General features: G+C 50.9%; 1 protein-coding gene across 1 annotated transcript; it reads left to right on the forward strand.

Annotated features, from left to right (window-relative positions):
- Nucleotides 1-232: 232 nt before the first annotated feature.
- SLC7A14 (solute carrier family 7 member 14) lies at nucleotides 233-15,585 on the forward strand. Its single transcript, XM_009956545.2, has 7 exons — nucleotides 233-536; nucleotides 6,842-7,078; nucleotides 7,830-8,047; nucleotides 9,973-10,119; nucleotides 11,151-11,359; nucleotides 11,913-12,790; nucleotides 15,263-15,585. The coding sequence occupies exons 1-7, from the start codon at nucleotides 233-235 to the stop codon at nucleotides 15,583-15,585; spliced, it is 2,316 nt and encodes a 771-aa protein (XP_009954847.2).
- Nucleotides 15,586-22,360: the final 6,775 nt, after the last annotated feature.

Below are 22,360 nucleotides of genomic sequence, written 5' to 3' on the forward strand. Positions count from 1 at the left end.
CCCCTTGGCCCCCAGAGTTCTCCCAGCACTGGAGTCCTGCCAGAAACTGGCCCAGGGGCCCCTTTTGGTTCCTCCATACGGAGCACATCCCTCTTTCTTTGCTATTTCAGTTAAAAACTGCGTTCCTCTCTTGCAGCCAGGCCGCCAGCGCCGGAGGGAGATGCAGCCGCAGCCCTGAGCGGGTACTGCCAAAACCATCCGTGACCTGCCTCCAGCGAGCCCATCACCAGCCATGAGCAGCTTCTTCTCGCGCCTGGACCCACGGCGGGTGCCATGGGGGGCGGCAGGCCATGCCCTGCGCACCCGCGTCCTGCGCACCAAGCCCGTGGAGTCGATGCTGGAGGGCACGGGGACCACCGCTGCCCAGGGCGCCAGGCTGGCCAAGGTCCTCACCACCCTCGACCTCATCTCCCTCGGCGTCGGGAGCTGCGTGGGCACCGGCATGTACGTGGTGTCCGGCCTAGTGGCCAAGGAGATGGCGGGGCCCGGGGTCATCGTTTCCTTCATCATCGCTGCCGTTGCCTCCATCTTGTCAGGTGAGATGTGTGGGTGGGGTTTTGAGCAATGTGACATCTTGTGTATCCTCTAGCTCCATTCATGGGTGGAAGCCTGGCAGGACCCGTGCTCAGCAGCACAAGGTAGGAGGAGATAGCGACTCCCCCACAGACTAAAAAACCCTTTCACACTGGGCTTACCCAGCTCATGAGGTGCACTGTCTCTCCTTGCCCAAATATCAGACCGAATCTTGTACTGGGAGCAGCCCAAGCATAATTACCCCAACGAGCTGCTGATGGTTTCCCCAAGGATGTGAAGCCTGTGGTCAATACATTTTGAGGGTTTTGCAGTGCGTGCCCCAGGCAGAGAATGTGACACAGCATTGGAGGAAGAGCACAACATGGCTTGTAGGAAACCCTCTTTCAACAGGAAGGGTATCGGTGGCTTGGTTAGCACTGGAGCCAGCTTCTTTTCTTGTGGACATTGCTAACAGTTTAAAAATTCCTCAATTAGTTTTGGAGTTGATTTTATTGGCTCCTATTCATGCAGGGTCTCTCTTTGAATTTCCAAACAAAAAAAAACAACAAACAAATATGCGGAGAGAGAGGAATTACGTATTTCAGTGAAAAGCCTGTGAATTCCATCTCCTCTGTAGGAACCCAGCTGAGCATATGGCTCGAGCTGCGGTTTCCACATGAAGCCAGTACTGCTGGCATTTGTCCTTTCCAGATCAGTGCTAACACGATGATGTGATGTCCCTGCTCAGAGGACTTCGCATGCTGTGTCAGTCTGGTATCCAGCTTTTATCCGCAGGTTGGGTGAGGAAACTTGAGTAAATGACAAAGGGCTTTGATAGAAGACAGGAACAGCAAACACAGCGAAATGACCTGGCTCAGCTTTTCAAGTCTCTGGATTTTTGTAGGGAGAGGTGCAAGCACATCGTGCTCTTTCCCTGGAGCTTGCAGTGCTGATCCACAGAGATCCCACCAAAGTCCATGTGAGTTTGAACCCCTTACACCCCTGCAGCCCAGAGGCACAACCCTGGCACAGCACAGGGATGAGTGTCATGTTCTCCCCAAAGCTGTGCCAGGGAAAGATCCCAGCGATGCTGGCTGGGGACCACCATGCTGACAGTCCTGCCTCCCTGTTCCCCAGTGGCATGGTAGCTTGGACAGATTGACTGCTGGTTCAGCCCAGAACAAGAACTGATAGCATGCAGTGAGATCCAATGCTTATTTGAGATCCCAACACAACAAATGAACAAAAATGCCCATTTTTTAACCAAGACAGTAGATAGCATCAGTGTCATTATCCTCCCCCACTGCCTGCTTTCTGTCTTCTGCAAGGGTTTTGCTGGCCGTGATGCAAGCCAAAAGCAAACGTTGCTTGGGTGGGTCTCACCTAACAAAAACACACTGTCCTCCAAAAGGGGCTTTTTCACCCCAGACACAAGCCCTGCCCTGCAGCGGGGTGCTCCTCCCACGGGAGCCCACACTGCTTCCCGCTCAGCTTTCATCTCCCCTTGCTTTTGTAGCCCTGGGAAAGTGTTTTGTGATAGTCTCCTTGGCTGCTTCCCCACTTCATGGTTGACACTGCTATTGTTTGTAACAGCAACACTTTTTTGGCAAGTAAAACCGAGCAAGGGTTCAGGAGCTGGACGGGCTATCAGGCTCACAGGGGATGTGATTTCAGCTCTCACATCACGATCACTCCTGTTGTGCCGGGCGCTGAGCTCAGGCAAATGAGCACAGACAGATTTTAAGGAGTTTCCTCACAGTTTTAAGGCCAGGTGGGACCACTAGATCACCTGCTTTCCCTTGATGTGTTGAAGATCACAGAGGCACTGCCTGAACAGTGAACCCAAGGTTTTTGGCTAAAAAGCCCCTTCCAGAAAAACTTTTGGCTCCCCTGGGAGACAGCCACGGGGAAGCCCACTGGCCAGGTCCCACCAGTGTGAAACCCCTGCATGTTATTTAGCCTGGTTTCAGATAGGGATTTTGCTAATCTCATCTACCCAACAAATTCCAGATATGCCTTCCCCTAGGTTTAAGCAACATGTGCCACATCAGGGTGCTTACAGACATAGTATAGTCAATTAAACTGATAAATTAAATGAAATCAATCTCTTTCATTCTCTCTCTGGAAGGCCTTTTATTCAGATCTCAATCAGAGGCATTTGCCCAACTTCCCTTCACAAAGCCTCTATCACAGAGGACACCTGAGGCTCCCTCCACCAGCTGCAACCCCTGGGATTCCCCATGCTCACCCCTATGTCTAACCAAAACCCCTTCTTGGCAAAAATGAGCAGTTTGCATCTTACCCAACCCCATTACACTCTCTAGAGCCTTTTCCACCAACCATTGCTCGTCCCTTTGGTGATCTCCTTTCCTAATGTACTACAGCCTTGTTAATCACATTGTGAAACCCCTTACTGTGAGCTCATGCAAGGGTCAGGTCCTCCCCCATGACAGTTACCAGTGTGGGATAGTTTTCTCTGCCACAGGACCCTACGGGCTTCGGTGTCAGGCTGTACAAGGAAAGAAGAGACTCTCTCTCCCACAGGAACCGCTCTGCAACTCCAGCAACCTTTGATGGAGATTTCAAGCCCCAAGCCATGCAGTTTTTTACCACATTACCATGCTCTTACCTGGTACCCACGTGGGAGCAGACTCAGCAACAGCCAGGGTGGATGATGGAGCAGGGCAGAGCTGAGCATGTGCCTCAGGTGCTGCCTGGCTGCAGGACAAGGGCTAGGATGAGGGGCTGCAGCTGCAGCTGATCACGAGCTGCTCGGGTGGTGCTGGAGAGATGGGAGTCCTTTTTCTAAGGAAGCTTTCTTTATGGAGCTGCCTGTTATGTATCTGCACCCGTTGATCATGAAACACAATGGACAGGCTTGGTGGCTTGCTGAAAAGAGGATTTGGCAGTATACCTGCCTCGATAAATTGGCTGCTCTTGGTTAATGAAGGATGGTCCCTCTGGATTTCTTGTGTGGTAGCATGAATGAATCATTGTACCTCCAGCGACACTGAAAGGCCCATCCCCAAAGGCTTGTTTCACCTAAAACATCACTCCCATCGTGCCAGTACCCCATGGGATATCTCATGGTCCCTGTGTGGCCTCGTGCCAGGTGGCAGCGGGAGGGCCAGCATCCACACCACTGCCCCAGCACACCAAAAGCAAGACAGCAGCCAAGAGGGTGCACTGAGTTGTGGTGCTCGCACCAGCTCCTTGTGCCACAGGTTGTGCTGCCCAGCGGCTGTTGTAGCGTTGGGGTTTGAAGTCAGCCGGGGCTTTGTGGTCCCTTCTCCTGCCCTGCCAGCACACAGCTCACCAGCAAAAGTTCCCGTTGGGCAGGTCAAGAAGCTCAGCGTGACCCCGAGCCACCACTAACACAGAAACAGGCACTGTATGGAAAGCTGCTGGCTGCCTCACCTCCTACACCCAAAGAAGATAAACCAGAGAATGGAGAGGTCAATTAAATCTGAAAAATGGAGGTTTGTAGATGGGATCTTGGAAGGGACAAAGTGATGGACCAAACTGCTCAGCTGTGTTTACGTCCTTCTGAATAATGCCAATAACTGTATAATTACACCAGCGTAATGACTGTCACGCCAGTGACACAGTGTAGCTGATATTCGAGGAAAAGAAATGGTCTTCTGTAAAAAGACTGCTCTTCCAAACAACCACTGTGTTGGTCTGTTTTCTGCAGAAAGTTGCAAACACTCTGGATTGAAGGAAAAAAAAAAAAAAGAAATCTGTCTCCAAATTCAAAGAATTGTGGCAGGGAGAGCGTGCCCAGCCTCCGCCTGCAGCCCCGGAGCCAGGCTGACTGCGTGGGGGCACCAGGAGAACTTCATCTCTGCGGGTATCAGGGGACGAGGTGTCGAATAGCCAGGGCTGCCGAGGAGTAACTGAGTAACACAGTTTTATTATGCGGTTGTATTACAACAACAACTACAATAATTACAATAATAACAGTAACAATAGTAATAAAAATACACTACTGATGCAGCAGAGATTAGTAAGATAAAATCTGCACCCTGATAAACTGTGATACTCTCTGCACCCAGATAAAATCTGCACCCTAATGAATGATGATATGATCTTCCCTTTTAAGCAAAAAGGGTAGTGCTGTGAACCCGATTTCTGATGGAGGACCTGTAGCACTGCAAAGTAATTTGATTAATGCCACCCAGTATGGCCAGTGTCAGTTCGGGATGGATGGCAGATCTTGCATCTCATGTCCCCCAGATTGGATACTTCATGCTACAATAAAAAGTAGTTTATTTTCTTAATACATGCTGATACCTAATGCAGATATCCACAATGTGTTGCTGTGTGCAATGCTTAGTGAAAGATTACTCTTCTCTTTTGGGATCCTAGCAATTGAAAACTCAAACATTTTATACATATTAATGTCTTTGCTTTGCCATTATCATTCTGTATCAATAACAATCCTCTTTAAGCCTTATCTTGTCATTGGCTATAAGCAGAACTGCCTCCAAGAAAGATTGTATGATTTTTAAGGCCGTGAACTAGAGAAACTAGATACTTGTCCCCATCAGAGCACCTGTTTCATAAATCATTCAGGCCTGTAGTTATCTATGAATGCCTTACCTTTGCCAAGTGCATGCATTTTTCATCAGCTTTGAATAATGACTCTCTGTGGGGCTGGATGATGGGGGTGCTGCTCCTGCAGTTGAGCCTGCTTTACTGAAATCAAGTTTCGAAGAGTCCCATTGCAAAGCACTGCCAACATCATGCATGCAACTTAAACAGTGAATGGAATATAAAAATACCAAGAAAAGAAGCACCACCAAATTGAGCTTAGGGATTAAATAATTCTGTGTTTGTACTGTGTAAAAACTGCACTTACAGTAAGAGCGGCGACCTCATGACGTTTTTGTAAATTACTCATTCTTCTCTCTATACTGAACTGATTGCAAATTTGAAGCAATTTTTATCTTCTAAACAGAGAATAGTAGTTGACAAAGAACTCAGTCATTACCATGTGTTTACGCAACGATAGTAACTGTCACAACCCCTTAACCTATACGAGCCGAACTGGGGTCTTCAGGGCAGGGGCTTCATCAGCGTTAGACACGCAGGATGCAGTGTGCCCTTCCAGCACTTGTTCTGACTAATATTTGGGGAATTTATGACTAAGTCCATCCATTCCTTTTAAATAAAAGCTAATGGTTGTTTTCAGACAGCAATGTGTCAGGGTCAGGTTTTTATTGAAAAGTGTCCTGACATAGTAAGTACACAAGGAGTTTGGAAAATATTGAAGTCCACTGAAATTTCCTCCCAAACCGTTCCAGTTAAATACTTCTTTTTGCTTTTCTTTTCCTCTTCTACAAAGTCGGTCCTGCAACTATTCTTCAGAATGAGATTTACATGTAACATTTTTAAGTGTTAAAATAACTTACGTTCTCTATGTAAGATGGCTTCAAACTCCTCTTGCATGGGTACCAGTAAGAGCAGGGATGATCAGTGCCTTGCTCTGCATAGAAATAACCCAAAACAGGCATTTGGAGATTGCACAGTCAGGGCAGGGCAGAGGTGTAGCATTGTGTGAGTCCTCCTGTGGGATCTCGCTCTAGGATGAGACTGGGCAACACCGGTCCAGGATCCTATGCAATGGCTATAGCCATCCCTGATCTCCTTGTGCCCCCAAGAAACCCAAACACTGTCCTCTGGCAGGTCTCACTGCAACCACTTCTCCCCTTCAAACCCCAGGGCTATGATGGTTTCTGCAGCCAAAAGCACTGGGAGCTTGTCAGAATATCGATACCATAAATAAAGCTTTTGATAAAATCCCAGGAAAAATAGCAAAAATCATATTACGGTGTCGCTGCTGGATGGAGAAGAAGAGATATCTGTTCACCACCAAAGCTACTGCAGGGAAACGGGTCTCCAAGGACCACACCACCAGTGCTGCCCAGTTCTGCTCCCTGTGCGTGAATTCCCCCCTCAGCTTTGGTTTTGTGTCTGTGGGGCTGTAGTTGGCCATGCCAGAGCATCCCACATCAAAGGCATGCACTTCTGAGAAGGCTTTTCTACAATGGGCTGTAAAGGTTTGGCTAGTTTGAACTGTGTTTCCTAAAAAAAAAAAAAAATTGTTCATCACAACTTGATTTTAATGGGGAAAGGGGCTGGTTTTTAAACCAAGCGATTGGGGAGGGAGGGTCACCATGGCCTCTTGTGATGTCCCTGAGCTCCTGATGCTGAGTACAGCCCTGGACACCTCCTGGCACCTCCAGACAAGGTGGGACCAAGGCAGTTTTACGTTTTTCTTTTCCAAGCACATTTCCCTTACGTTGCTTTGTCTTTTTCTAACCAGGCGTTTGCTACGCTGAGTTTGGCGTGCGGGTCCCCAAGACCACGGGCTCTGCCTACACCTACAGCTACGTGACGGTGGGGGAGTTTGTGGCGTTCTTCATCGGCTGGAACCTCATCCTGGAGTACCTGATCGGCACGGCCGCGGGCGCCAGCGCCCTCAGCAGCATGTTCGACTCGTTGGCCAACCACACCATCAGCCGCTGGATGATCAACAGCGTCGGGACGTTGAACGGACTGGGTGCGTCATGCCATGCGTAGCTACCTGCGTTAATTGGGGCCTCAAAAGTAATTGGAAGCTCGTCAAAAGCCAGACACGGATATTAGGCTTCATTCATTATTTACCATCCTTCTGCCTCTGGTACTTCACCTTTGCAGTCTGGTTCATGGATGGGATTCGAGAGGGTGGGACACATGATGCTTTGAGACCCTTTGGGGTGAGCTGGTGTTTAGTAAGATAAGCACTCAGAAAAATTAGTTGAATGTCAGAGGCTAATGACAGTGCAGGAGGTCTTCACCCAGTGCAAGCACTCTGCTCGGTCCCATTAAGGCACACGCAGAGACTTGTTAGAGAGCACAAGCTGCTATCTGCAGCACTGCTGTGAAGAAACTCAGGGCTGTGATGGCCCTGTATGACCAGCAGTTCCAGCAACAGTCCATGGTTCCTACCGGTAAGTAAAGCAGCTAGCTGTCCTGTACCTGTGTCATGGAAACTTAACATTTGGTTGATTTTTAATCAGTACTTGGCAGATACGTGTTGTGCAAACTGAGACCTGATCATTTGTTTGGTGCCCTCCAAAACTCCTAACAGTGTCTCCAAACAACTTTAGCTAGAGGAGGCAGGGGCATCTGGAGACCACCTTTGCTATGAGACCAAGAAGTTTGCAAAGCCTCAGGGTCTGAAAAGCGTTTAAAAATGTTCCCACAGAGTTTCTGGAAATGCTGACCACAGCTATGGAAGGAGAGTGACGCACCTCTTTTCTCTTACCCAGGGAAAGGAGAGGAGTCGTACCCTGACCTTCTTGCTCTGGTCATTGCTGTCATTGTCACCATCATTGTGGCCATGGGGGTGAAGAACTCGGTGGGGCTGAACAACGTGCTCAATGTCATTAACCTGGCAGTCTGGATCTTCATCATGATTGCTGGTCTCTTCTATGTCAAAGGTGAAAACTGGTCTGAAGGGCAATTCCTGCCATTTGGATGGCCAGGGGTAAGTCCTGGGCGCACGGAGGGACACACAGCACCTAAGCGGTGGCACCCACCTGCCGCACACTCAGCTTTGCTCGTAGTACACACACCCTACTTCCACTGCACTGTCCGAATCTCAGCCCTGCCAAACCCACCTGAGCTTTGGCCAGGGACCTACAACTTCCACCACTGCAGGCTTGGATCCAGACCTCCTTGCTCCACCAAACCCAAATGCTTTGCCCGTAGCTCCTGCCACCTCTTAGAATAAACCAAGAACTTTTCCAAAATGTCCTTCTGGAGAGCCAAACTCCACATGAAAGTGTACACCAGGACATGCCACTAATTGCCAAGCAATGGAGCAAAATGCAGTGGCCATCCAAGACAGGGAGCTCAGGAGGAGTTGGCTCAGCCTCTGCGGAGGGGGAGATACTTGTGTTGGCTGGTTTTCAACAACAATGTTCTCAAGCATTTGTTTTGAGCACTTCATAACGCCACCTGCCAGTACTTATTTTATGGACATTCCCTCAAAGCTTACTGAGAATTTGGACATATTTGGCTTTTTTAGCTTGCTTGCACTGGTTTTTATCCAAGGATGAACAGAGACCGAAAATATCTCAGCTGGCCTAAACCCAAGATAATTTCTCAGATTTACACTGCTCGACTCCATCAGGGTTTTGTGCAGAAAAATAAACAAGAAAGTAAAGTACACCAAGAATCTTGATTATCGAAAGGGTCCCAAGCTGCCATACAGTCCCTGTACCTCCCTTCAGTAATTCAATACCTCTCTGCCATAGAACAACAGTGAGGAGAAGAGCACTGGGGCCCATTTGAGAGCAGAGGCCAATTACCTTTGGATTGTGCTTGGCTTTTTATGCCATACAGTAGGAACGAAAAAGAGAAAACAGAAAATAGCCATTTTGCTCCAATTCAGCTCACCAAATCTCTCCTGGCAAAAAGCCATAGTTTCAAAAGATACATATCCCAAACCCATCAAAACCGGTAGGGTCTTCCCATCATTTTTCAACTGTTTTTTTGCCTCCCAAATTGTTTGTAGAAGTAAATCCATGGCAGCACAAGCATGAGATCCTCAGGAGCATAGGGGCTACTTCAAAAAGGTGGGTACAGGTAGTCCTCTGAAAGAAGTGAATTTTACCATGTGCCCCATCACTAGACAGCTGAGATGACAGAGATGTGATGGACACGTGGTCCCCAGCTAGCTAGCTAGATGTATGTGAGGGTTTGACAACTGCAAATCAGCTCACTCACAGCCACACAGCCTTTAGCCTGGTTCAGCGTTTACTTCCTATAAATGTCCTTGCTAATATTGTATATTTTAAAAAATCACATTAAAAAAAAAACCTAAACAGTACAAATAATTCCTCATCCAAGTGCTCCAATGTGTGCTCCCAACCTGTCTGCAGCTTCCAAGCAAAGCAGAGGCTGTTTAGAAAGCAGTGCACATCTGACTGTTGCTGCTCTCTTCTGCTTCCTCTGCTAACGGATCTTGCTGCCACATGAGACATCTTGCTAAGATGGAACGTGTAAACATGCTCCAAATCCCTACTAATATAAACAGAATTGGGGTGGAGGATTGTGAAAGAAAACATGAAATTGGTTAATTGTCTCTTCTGCCGCTGCCAGGATCTCTCAGCAGATTCGGGCACTGTTCTTGTGGTGCACCACGAGTGAGCTGCAGATGCCTCCAGAGACTCGGGCCGCTTGTTGAAATCTCTTCCCTAGAGCAGGTCCCTGCGTTATGGGTGCTCCCAGGGTCAGTCCCCAGAGGGGAATGGCCAGCTCTGTGTGTTTACCCCCCTGAGCTGCCCCCCACTCACCCGTTAGTTCAGAGAAGGCAGAACTGGGCTCCTTCGTTATTTGCTCGGTTCCCTCTCCGTGGTTGGGTGCCAGCCTCCCTCCTGACACTCAGATGCTCGATCCTCCGTGCAGGTGCTCAAAGGGGCTGCGACATGTTTCTATGCCTTCATCGGCTTCGACATCATTGCTACTACGGGAGAAGAAGCGAAGAATCCCAACACCTCCATCCCCTATGCCATCACAGCCTCGCTTGTCACGTGCTTGACAGCATATGTGTCTGTAAGTACTAGCTATACATACGTTAATATATGTAAATATATATGCATATATATACATATATATGTATGTATGTAGTGTGTCCCTTTGGGGCATCTGTGCCACTCCCCTCCCCACGAGCTGGGGTGCCAGTTTGAGCCTTGGACAAGGGCCCTTTCTTTGGTGGGAACAGAGACATCGCCTGTGTTTCCATGTGACTGCAGTGTCCTGCCGAGACCCCCCCTCAGCCCCAGCCCGGTTTGTCCCCAGGCTCCTGTCCTCCTGTCGCCCTGCCGAGATGCCTCTGCTGGCTGCAGGGAGACGGTGGCAGCTGGTTTTTTCCTCACACCTCGTCCCCATCCGCAGCTATGTTTGCATCCAGAAGTGCAGCAAAGTGGAAGGAGCAGCAGCATGGCAGCAACCTTTTTCTGTGTTTTTTGGGAAAAGCAGCACTGCCTCTGCTGGAGAGATGGGAGAGGGTCCGAGTGTGGAGGAGGATGGGCAGGGGTGGCCATGTGAGAGACATCCAGCTCTCTGTACCCCAATGAATGCACATCTGTACTCAGGGATTTTCCCTGTAAAAGAGCAAAACTGAGTCATGAAGGAGAAAAAATATTGTTCTGATTGTTTCAAAGAAGCTCACCCACAGCCTCTCCTACAGCGTGGTGGGCTTCCCTCAAAATGAATTTCTCTTTGACTCAAATAGGACCACTGTTGCTCCAAGCGATGTCATCTTGGGTTTTGGGTCTGTCCCATGGGGAGTGCACGACTCAGGCAGCGCTGTCCCCTCACAGGAACATGGCCAATGCGAGTGTTACTAACCCCACCGAGTCCCACCAGCTTCCAGCATCACCACTGCAACAAGGTTCAAGCTGTCACCTTGTTGCCTTCAGAAGACTTACGTCTAGCATTTTGCCTCCCCCCTCAGAGTGACCATAGGGATATAATCCAAATCAGACTTGCAATTTTTTTGGCTTTCCACCCTGGAGAGGCAGTCCCCATGCCCTGCGTGTCCCCAGCTGACACCCATGTCCTGTTCCTCTTGCTTTCCCCAGGTAAGCATCATCCTCACGCTGATGGTGCCCTATGATGCCATTGACACCGAGTCCCCACTGATGGAAATGTTTGTGGCTCGTGGCTTCTACGCGGCCAAGTTCATCGTTGCCATCGGGTCCGTGGCTGGCCTGACCGTCAGCTTGCTGGGCTCCCTCTTCCCAATGCCGAGAGTCATTTATGCCATGGCTGGTGATGGGCTGCTCTTCAGGTCAGTCATGCCCATGCTGGCATTTATTTTCTCCCCCTCGGGACCCAGAAGGGAAGCGTGCTGGGAGGGACGGGGACTGTCCTGCAGTCTGACAGCCTGGTGCCATCGCTGCAGGTGGCAGGGGGCATGCAGAAACCCAGTACTTGCAGCACTGGGCACATAACAAATCAAAATCCTGGGGAAAAAATCAGGAGAGATCTATGCAAAAGTTTCTCATTTGATGCTGGTACCTAGAGATTCAGCTTATGGGCAGCTGAGCACTTAATTCAAGAGTTACTTGTGAAGCAGAGCAGCTTACATGCATAAAATCTTGGCACTTATTTGGAAGTGTCCAAGTGCCCATTCCAGAGCTGGTTAGACCTAGATCTAACTCCAAATCCAGTCTCAGCAGTATTTCCAGTCCCTGGCTCCCTAGAGTCTAAGCACCAAAAAGCAATGAGAGCTGAAGGGGTCACAGCTCTGAGCCTGGGCCCTCCAGCCAACTAAAAGTTACTGCTGCAGGGAACTGCTGCCATCTGCAATTTTAATCTTCTGCAATTGTTCCACACTTCAGATTTTTGTCCCACGTCAGTTCTTACACGGAAACTCCCGTAGTGGCTTGTATCGTCTCCGGCTTCCTCGCCGCACTGCTCTCCTTGCTGGTCAGCCTGAGGGACCTGATAGAAATGATGTCCATCGGCACTCTGCTTGCCTACACGTTGGTCTCCGTCTGTGTCCTGCTCCTCCGATACCAGCCCGAGAGCGACATCGATGGCTTTGTCAAATTCCTCTCCGAGGAGCATACCAAGAAGAAGGAGGGCATCCTGGCCGACTGCGAGAAGGAAACTTGCTCCCCAGGGAGCGAAGGAGAAGAGTTCGCTGGCCCACCGACCAACACGTGCGGGGCAAAAAATCTGCCGTCGTTGGGGGATAACGAGATGCTAATTGGGAAATCTGATAAATCCACCTATAACGTGAATCATCCCAACTACGGCACGGTCGACATGACCTCAGGGATAGAGGCAGATGAGTCTGAAAACATCTACCTCATCAAGCTGAAGAAGTTGATTGGCCCGCGCTACTACACGATGAGGATCCACCTCGGACTGCCAGGGAAAATGGACCGCCCCACGGCAGCCACCGGCCACACCGTCACCACCTGCGTGCTCCTGCTCTTCGTCCTGATGTTCATCTTCTGCTCCTTCATCATTTTCGGGGCAGACTACATCTATGAGCAGAGCTGGTGGGCTGTCCTCCTCGTTGTACTGATGATCCTGCTCATCGTCGTGCTGGTGTTTGTGATCTTGCAGCAACCAGAAAACCCCAAGAAGCTGCCCTACATGGCACCTTGTCTCCCCTTCGTCCCTGCCTTTGCTATGCTGGTGAATATCTATCTCATGCTGAAGCTCTCCACAGTCACGTGGATCCGATTTGCCGTCTGGTGTTTTGTGGGTGAGTCCCAGATTCATTTATTTTAATTTTTTAACTGACACTCTTTTGAAAGGATGTTAATAAGAACTTCCCTAATTAGAGTGCTTAGGCTGATGCTTCTTCAGCTGGGACATACCCAGTCCTTTATATTTGCCCCTTGTCATCATGAAGTTCTTAGAAGCCTTGGTTAATCAAGCCCCCGAACCACAGCTAAATGGAAAATTACACCTCCAGAAAATGTCAGTTTGATGCAAGTGAACTATTCCATGCAAAGGTGACTATTTTGATGAGTCTTTTGATGCAAAGTAGGTGGGTTCTGGAAATTGCCTTGCAGGCAGGTTTCCTACAGAAATCTGCCTGCTTTCTTGCTATTTCACCCACTTGATCTCTTCAGCAGCCCACACCAAAATCCCAGCACTGCGTTTCCAAAGCCAAGAGCTGCCCAACCCCAACAGCCCTGGGAGAGACAGAGCCAAGGGATCTGTGGACTGTGTCTCCTTTTCTTGGTCTAAGTCCTTAACTTTGCGGCAGGGGGATCTTGGGATTCACAGGCTCTGTTGTGGACCTTTTTTTTTTGCCAAATTTAGGCTTCCTGGCACATAGCCAGGAGCTTGGCATGCCCATAGTTTCCTTTGGTTTACATTGCAACCCACTTACTCCACAAACCCAAGAGAAAAAGAGCAGCTCTCATAGCTTGTCCTGAAGGCTCCGAAGTCTGGACTACAGAGAACTGAAACAACAAGACAATATCAGAGCCAAGGACTCTTTACAGATGAATAGTAATCCTGTGAGTAAACATGTATTGCAGCAGCCCACAGGAGCCCCAGTTGCAGATAACAGACCCTGAGCATGGTGCCAGCACCCAAAAGGACCATCCCTGACCAAGTATCCCGCCAGCAGCCCTCCCCTTTGGGAGCAGGGTTCAAGGTCCTGGGTTGAGAGGGAGAAAGTGGTGGGGAAAGAGAATGAGGGATGACACAAAGGTCATAGTCAGCTGCCACCTCCCGTAAAGGCAGGAATCGCCCCTCCTGGAGGAGGAGTGGGCAGGCACAGGCCAGCACACCAGGCTCAGCAGCCTTTGTGCTTTTCTCAAGTGCCTCCTGACATTTGTAGATGTTTGAGCTCGGTTGGCAGCCAGGAGATGATATGAACAGACCTTGGATCTCCCTCTGGTGTCTCAGAGAGTTTAGAGCAGCCTCATCGTTTCCATCCTTTGGGGAGAGGCTGCTACCATGTTTTTGCTCCGTTTTGACATTCCCTTTTTTGCTTTGGGGTGAGGACTGCGGTTATCCTGAGTCATTCCTACGCGACTGATGTCTCATAGCAAAGCTCAGTCTCTGAGAGTCCCCTAACCCCAAGCCAAACAGTTTGCCTGTAGCTGCCACATGCGCTCTTTGGGCAGGAGAACACATGCTCAGTGGTATTTTGGCCCTCAAAGGCAATAGGTGAAGCTGCAAATCCAGGGAAAGCCCTTCTACCTGGAAGAAAAGATGACTCCAAACCATGACTTCAATCCACTGTGATTAAATGCTTTCCCCGGTGAGTACATCTAATACCTCTTCAGCTGCCAGCAATGGCAACGAGTCAATTAAGCCACTCCATTAAGGTGTGCTGGACTCCAACAGACCCATCCATGGCTGCTCGCCTCCTGGGGGAGGCACACCCCATTTGTTTTTCTGGCGGAGGTGTGCATTCCTGCCACACAGACCCTGGATTTAACCTCACAAGCCGTCCCCTGTAGCCAGTCCACAGCATGTGGAGAAGTCTGGATTTCTCTATGCACACATCTGGGGTAATCCCAGGATCCACTGGAAATTAGATCTCCAGATACATTCCGGGGAAAGCACTGGTGCAGGAAGGTAAGATCAGGCAGGGCTAGAGGGAGATGAAATTAAACTCCTGAGCAGAGAAGGACAGGATTTCAGAGCTGTTTAAATACCGAATACACTCATCCTGACAACCCTGGGGCACACATGGCTCTGAGCACCAGCAGGAGAGAGACTGAGAGCATGAGAAAACTCCAGAGAGAAAAGGGTAGCTGGGAGGGTTACAGGGTGGAGATGCGGGTTGTTGGCACTTGGGAGCCTCCACACATCTGCTGGGAACTGCTGCCCCACCGAAGCTGCAGATGGCACAGTCACGTGGCCAGCAGCGAACCCAGCTGATGTTTAAAAAGTGCAGCCCTCGGGTCAAACACAAACACAAACTCAACAGCTTCAAAGAACAGCCATCAACTACAACAGACACGAGCTTCAAAAATACAGGTATATTTACTTATGCTTAACCCTCATCAGCTGGAGCCAGCCCAGTGCAAGGTGGGAGGAGGCTGGTGGTGAGCCAGGTTGGATCCTCAACCCATCCCTGATGTAGGGTTGGGGGGGGGGGGGCAGGTGCCATTTTGGGGCATGGTGTGTTTATAGTGGTGTTTTATCTAGGGGGTGCAAGGGCCGGTGGGTAGCTGGGGCCCAACCCTCTCCCTTTCACCTGCCACAGGTCTGCTCATCTACTTTGGCTACGGGATGTGGAACAGCACGCTGGAGATCAGCGCCCGGGAGGAGGCCCTCCACCAGAGCACCTACCAGCGCTACGATGTGGACGTCGACCCCTTCTCCGTGGACGATGGCTTCTCCTACGCCACTGAGGGCGAGGGCTACCCGGGCTGGGGTCCTTCTGAGGACAAGGGCTTCTCATACCAGCAAATGGCGGGAGCAAAGGAAAGCCATCGGACAAGTAGCAGGTCGAAAAGCAAAGGCAGGCACAAACCGCCGTCGGAGGCTCTCATCGCCAACGACGAGTTGGACTACTCACCCGAGTAGCCGGGCAGGCAGCGGGGTGCCGCACCACCCAGCCGATGAGGAAGGGTCCCCGCGGTTCTCCTGTCCTGTCCCGTCCTCCCCGGGTCCTCCACCACCACCCTGCTCACCTCCGGTCCTCGGGACTTGCTCTGCGATTGCCGTTGACCCCAAACCAAACACACTCATGGCCCGTCCTGGCTCCACCAGTCGGGTCTCGCTCTGGTGGATGGTTCCCCCAGCACTGGCTGATCCCCCGGCACTGGCTGACCTCCTGGCAGCAGCTGTACCGGTGGAGGTGGTGCAGTGGGTGATGTGCCAAACTGGAAGGGCGTTGAGAGGTGGAAGGAGCCGCATGACGGGACGACATGAGTTGTCCCTGGGGAATGTCCAGCCGATGGCCGCAGCAGTGGGATGCCACTCTTAACATTTTTGGCATTTTCTTAACACATGTGTTTTTTTTCTTTGAACCACCTTGAAGTAACAGCTGAGCCAGAGGGACAGACGTGTAGGTAGGTACGAAATGGAGATGGACAAACCCATTTCAAGGGAATAGCTCAGAGGTGGATTCAGGGATATCGGTCCCATCACACAGCGTTTCCATGGTCCATTCTGGCACAAAGGCACTTGGTGCACACAGCAGTGCTACCCACTTGTCCATACCCACACCCCAAATCCAAGCGTGATTCAAAATTAGTCCGTGTCTCAATCAAACCTCGAAGTCCCAGCACGGCCAAGCATCCCAAATCTGCGGTTGGGAGCCTGGTCCCATTTCTGATCACAGCGAGGGCTGTGGACCTGCTCTTGGCTCAACACACCTCATGTGAATGGTCAACGAGGACCACACGCCGTTTCTCTGAGCATCACCAGTCTGAGGCTGGGCGCTGTTTCCACCACGCTGTGTCTTTTACAAAAACGACTGCGCTGTAATTCCCTCACTGTGGTGGGCACATCTCAGCGCTCGCTCTGGCCTCGGTGCTTCAGGGACGGTCTGTGCTGCTGCAAAATAGCAATGTCTGTGGGTCAGCGACATCTTGGCAGGGTTGGGACACACACAGCAAGCAGAGAGGACTCAGCTGCTGAAATTTCCCTCCCTGCTGCCGTCTCCACCTTGTACCGTTTTCTCTATCTCTGACCCTGGCTTGGTGGATGCTTTATGAAAAAGCACTGAAACACTGCTCGTTCTATAAGTGCCCGTATTTCGCTTTGAAACCAGAGCTGGTGGCTCGCAGGGCAGAGGTGATCAGCAAGTGGACGTTTCTCATAGTTAGATCCTCCAGTACAGCCCGAGCGTGGCCGTGACCCCCAGCAGTGCCACCAGGTTCCCTGCTGCCAGCACCCCCTCAGCACCGTCAGTGGTGATGGGGTTTGGTCGCAGCCACCGTCTCCCCCAGCACCGAGAGGCGCTGCACTGCTGAGTCAGCGGTTCTGGAGCCCATCACCAACATGCTTAGTTTAAAACACTGCAATGAAGGAACATCCTTTTGAATAAATAATAACCAAGGAGGCACCCCATCAGACAGTGACACTCATCCTCTTCCTGGCTGCTGAAGGCTGCAGCCGGATCCATCCCCCTGGAGCAGCCCACACCACCCCCCAGTACCAGGGGCTGCTGCTGGCATCCCAGGGGACAATTGAACACAAGGCAGATGAGAACCATTAACACTTCGGTTCACTCCATGAGGGTCAGCCCCCTAAAACACAGCACAGAGCCTGCCTGGCACCCTCTGCGGGCAAGCGAGCTTCTGGGTGCAGAGGGTGCCTGGACCCACGCCCGTCCCCATCGCTCCTGGGGCTCAAGGGCTTGATGTAGAGGCTCTGCCCTTCACTGAAAAAGTTTCACTGCAGCTCCTGTCCCAAACAGTGACAAACTACAGTCCTTTTCCCAGCGGAGAAGAGCACCCGATTCTGCAGATCTTAACCTGGAGCACCCCGGGCAAGCCAAGGGAAGTTTGGCCTCTGAGAGGGCTTCAGGATGGGAGCGAGGATTTGGCAAAAGGACCTGTAAGCTTCGCTCTGGCATCCCCTCCCACTGCTCGCCCCTCCCACGCTTCTACAAGCACACAAATCCCAAGTGTGTCCCGCTGAAAAGCTGTTTGCAATGTGCGCAATGCTCACAGGCCAGCTTGGGAAACCTTTCTAGCGGTGCCAGGCGCCTCTCGCGAAGGTCACCTCTCACTCGCGCTTGGCTACTCTCATCCTCGATGCCTTAGAAGTACCCAAGAGAGATGGCACCTCACAGGTCTGGCTTTACATTTTCAGGGAGAAAGATTGATGCTATTTTCCTACCAGCTCTTGTACTACACCGTATCTGAAGTAGTCGTCTTTGTCCTGCTTCTGCACGGTATTTAGGCATCTATCAAACCACAAACTCAATGCCCAAGTACGCCGTCGAATCGAAGCCTGTTATTCCTTTTGCAGCCTTAATCTCTTGCTACAGAGCAGTTACCAGTACCAGTGTCTGTCGTCATGTCCGCTCTAGTTATGCCGTATAACTTGACAAGGGCTTGATCCCTTGCTCTTTGGTGTCTGTAGGAACCTCTCCATGGGATCCATGCATTGCGTGAAGCCCTTCGGCTGCTCTTGTTCCTGTTCACCCATCCTCCTTCCCCTTCCCGAGGAAGCACCGGGGCAGGACGGCTGCACCGTGTCCCCAGGACTGCTGGGAAACAGCGTTTGATGCCATGGCACCATCTGATGGGGATGGGCTGCCGTCAGCCCTCACCGTGTCGGAAGGGTGGGAGCCGTGCCCACCGCATCCCACCTAAAACAGAGGTGCATAAGGAGAAGGCGGCCGAGCCACAGGTTGGGTCTTGCCCAGGTTTGCCAGTGACTGAGCGGATGGTGCCCAGAGAGGCTGGTTTGCAGCGGGGTCACCTCACCCTGCTCTGGGCAGCAGTGACTGGGGCACATGCAGGTCCGGCCAGTTTGGGAGCTCATGTGCTTTCCCTCGTAGTGGGCGTTGGGGTCTTCAACCGTTCATGCGTGTCCATCGCCTCGGGGCACCGCTGGCCTGCGGGTGGTTTCGGATGCTGGGAGGAGGGGCAAGTGCTTGATTTGCTGTAGCCCCAAAATCCAGCCTTTCCCCCTGGGCACCCTCAAGGAGGTTCTTACACCCCCGACCCATCAGGGGGACACAGGCAGAGTGGTACCATCCTGCTCCCACCACCAGTGGGAGCACATGGCCTCTCCAAGCCTGGCCACCGTCTGCAGGGCACGCAGCCCGGGGGGCTCGATGCACGATACGGACGGAGCATAAATACCTCAAATCTTCCAGACTGACTCTATAAGATCTCAGTCCCTCCACAAATTCACTCCACACAGTCACGACCACTCGCTATGAGGCCCAGCACGCCAGCACCCTCCACGCGGCAGAGAAATCACGCCCTGAATGACATGGGATGTTGTAAATCCAGCTTGTAAATGATCATCACTTTGTTTTGTTTGGTCTTTCTGATGTATATCTTGCTTTTTTTGCAGATGGTACTTTCTGGTGTAACAATTCTCTGCAGTTCTGGTATGAAATTGGTGTATTTGTTAAACAAAGTTTGTTCTATTAATTTATTTTTTTGTGGTTTCCAAAAGCCCATTGGTGCATTGTACAATGGGATCTTGTAGTGTGTCATGAGAAAGAAAAAAAATATGCAGATATGTTATGGAGTGATTCTTATTTTCAGGCGATTGTGTTGTTGACAACTATACATATAATATATATATATATATATATATTATCAAGATACTAAGAAAAAAAAATCTAAATTTACCAAAATCTGTATATTTTAATAAATGCATAAAGCTTTATTGTGTGCCTTTACATTTAAAAATCAAACAGGACCTAATGGATTTTTAAAGAAAGCCGGAGACAAATGTGTCTTAGTATCAGTTTCCATAGTAATGTAAATCTTTTACATGAAAGTCTAAACCAAAAAATAATTAAAAAAAGATTTCCCATACAAATTTTGTTAAGCCAATCAGTACCTGAAGGTCTCAATTTTTTTCAACGCTAAATTGAAGATAAGGATGAACAAACCTTGCCTTAAGTGCTTCAAAATTTCCTTTGTAGAAGATCCATTTCAGTGGGCTGACTTTGATATTTACTTGCACTGTTGTGAAAAAAAAAAAAGGTTATCGGTTTACACAATAAAAAAAAAAAAAAAAAAAAAAAGAAAAAAAGCTAATGCCAACGACCACAGGTTGACTACTGCAGTGCGAAGCCCCAGGGAGCGCCGGAATCTTCCCATCTGCTCGCAGTGCTGCTGGCACCCACCTTTCCCTGGAGTAATTGGGGTGCCACGGCACCGCCACCCCGCTGCACAGGCACCGCCACCCCCCTGCACGGGCAGCGGGGAGGCAGGCACCGCTCACGTGGCCACAGCTGCCTCTCCCCTTCGGGGTGCTCAGGGCCAACAGTGTCCCCCCTGGACTCCCTCCTGTTAGCCTTGTTCTTGGGGAATGGGGCGGCTGCCAGGCACGGCCCCCTTGACTCGGAGCTGTAGCTGGTCCTGGTGGAGCTGGGGAGGGCTCCGCTGGGGCATCGGGGTGATCACCAGAGCTCACACCCACCACTCCACAGCTGATACTAGACACGGTGCGGAGCAGTTTTTCCACTCAGGAGAATTATATTTGATGCTATTTCAAGGCTTCGGGTCAGCGAACAAGCACCAAAAGCCTTCAAGAGCCAAAAGCACCGCAGCCAACCCAGCCCAAGAGAACCCCATGGGGGAGAGGGGTGTTTTGGGAGGGTGCAAAACAGGTATTTCACCTTTGATCCTTTAAAAACTAGAAAAGCTTAATGTTCTTTGTGCTTACTCCAAGCACTTCCCCTCTGCAGTGCCAGCACTAATATCCTGTCCCGTTCTTGGCCCCACCTCCTCGCACCCCACGGTTGCAGATGTCCTCTTTCCACACGGCTGCTCCGGGGTTGATTTGCTTTGTTTGGATTTTTCTTCTCTTCCCTAAAATAAAGCTTCACCCTTCCTCCGAGCAGCTTGCCCAAGGCCTTTTAAGGGTTGGAGTTGGGGCTGGCTGCCGGTAACCATGGGCAGGGTGAGCCGAGCCCCAGCACCAGCCCCTGCTGAGGGTCCCCAGCCTGAAGATGTCAAGTTGTAGCCCAATGGCGTGGGCAGCAAAAGACCCCTAAGCGCTGCCTGGCAGTGCTCATGCCTCGTTGGGTCATGCACCACTGCCGGGGCCCCTCCAGCAACACCAACACCTTGCCAAACTACCCCCCCTCAAGCATCTCAGACAGTTTTCCTGGGCTTTTCCCTCCCGATTTGCTCCAGGAGTGTTTGCAGGGCAGCGTTCCAGCAGCTTTCTGCTCTGAGGTCTCCCACGCCGCCATCAGTCCCGGGGTTAACCAGCAGAGCCGCTGCTTGGCTAAAGCTGCTGGCACCGGCACACAATCCACAATCCCCGGGGCCAGCCTGCACAAGCTGGCACATCTGTGCGCCGCCCCTTCGCCCGTGGGCCCCGCACATCAATGGCAGCACTTAGAGCATCTCCCCAGCGCGCACAACAACTGCCTGTGCCCTGCCTGTGATGTCATGGGCACAAGTGTCCTGCCGCCGGCCCCGCGCCGCTGCCCGCCTCGGGGGCATTGTGTAGGACGGGCAGCGATGCAGCGTTCACCCAACAGAGACACATTCAAGGCTGCTCGGTATTAAAGGCAGATGCTAGGGCTGCTGCCCAGCTCTCGTCCGCGCAGGCGAAGGGTCGTTGTGGAGCACAGACACCCTCCTTTGACTCCCTTTAGATGCTCTGCCCTCAGCTTTCCATGCGAGGAGTGGGAGCTGCAGCATCCTTGCCCGTGGCTGTTTCACCCACTTTGGGTTCTCCAGCTGAAGTAGACCAAGATGAAAGGATAGTCCCTAATCCACTGAGGCTTGACTAGCAGCCTTGTTTTCAAATTCTTCTCCACCACGCCGAATAATTTGTTTGGTCCTTCCCTCTGCTTGCTCAATCCTCTCTCCTCCTACACACAACACCTGGGCTCTTCCCCTTGTCCACAGCTATTCCTCTTTCGCTGTTGCTGAGGCCTGGCTTACACAAATTATTTGAACTGAGCTAACATCTCCGGGAACAGGTGGAGTTTTGTATCAACGTAATTAAATTGCTACAGCCTCTGGTAAGGACAGCGTTAGATCTTGATCTTACACAGTTTTAATCAGAGTGACGACTCCAGATCAGACTCCTATTTTAGTTGAGAGCGCTTCCAACAACTTGACTTCTCAACTTCAGCACACTGAAGCAGTGCTGGGGGTGTATCTCCACTGCCTCAGTGGGTTTCTAAGTCTTCCCGATGTGAAGAGTACCACGAGTCGGTACCACTGTGTGGTGGTTTGACCCTGGCTGGACACCAGGTGCCCACCAAAGCCGCTCTGTTACTCTCCCCTTCCTTAACTAGACAGGGGAGAGAAAAATATAACAACAGGCTTGTGGGTCAAGATAAGGACAGGAAGATCACTTGGCATTTACCATCACTGGCAAAATAGGCTCAACTTGTGAGAACAAATGTGATTTATTACCAATTAACTCAAAGAGGAGAAATGAGAAATAAAACCAAATCTTAAAACACCTTCCCCCCAACCCTCCCTTCTTTCCCGGGCTTAATTTTGCTCCCAATTTCTCTCCCTCCCCACACCCCAAGCAGCGCGGGGGGACAGGGAATGGGGGTTGGGGTCACACTGTTGTTTCTGCCGCCCCTTCCTCCTCGGGGCAAGGACTCCTCACACACTTCCCCTGCTCCAGTGTGGGGTCCCTCTCACAGGAGGCAGTCCTCCATGACTTCTCCAGCGTGAGT

The sequence above is a fragment of the Leptosomus discolor genome, chromosome 7 (genome assembly GCF_034619465.1).
Source record: "Leptosomus discolor isolate bLepDis1 chromosome 7, bLepDis1.hap2, whole genome shotgun sequence".
Lineage (NCBI taxonomy): Eukaryota > Metazoa > Chordata > Aves > Leptosomiformes > Leptosomidae > Leptosomus > Leptosomus discolor.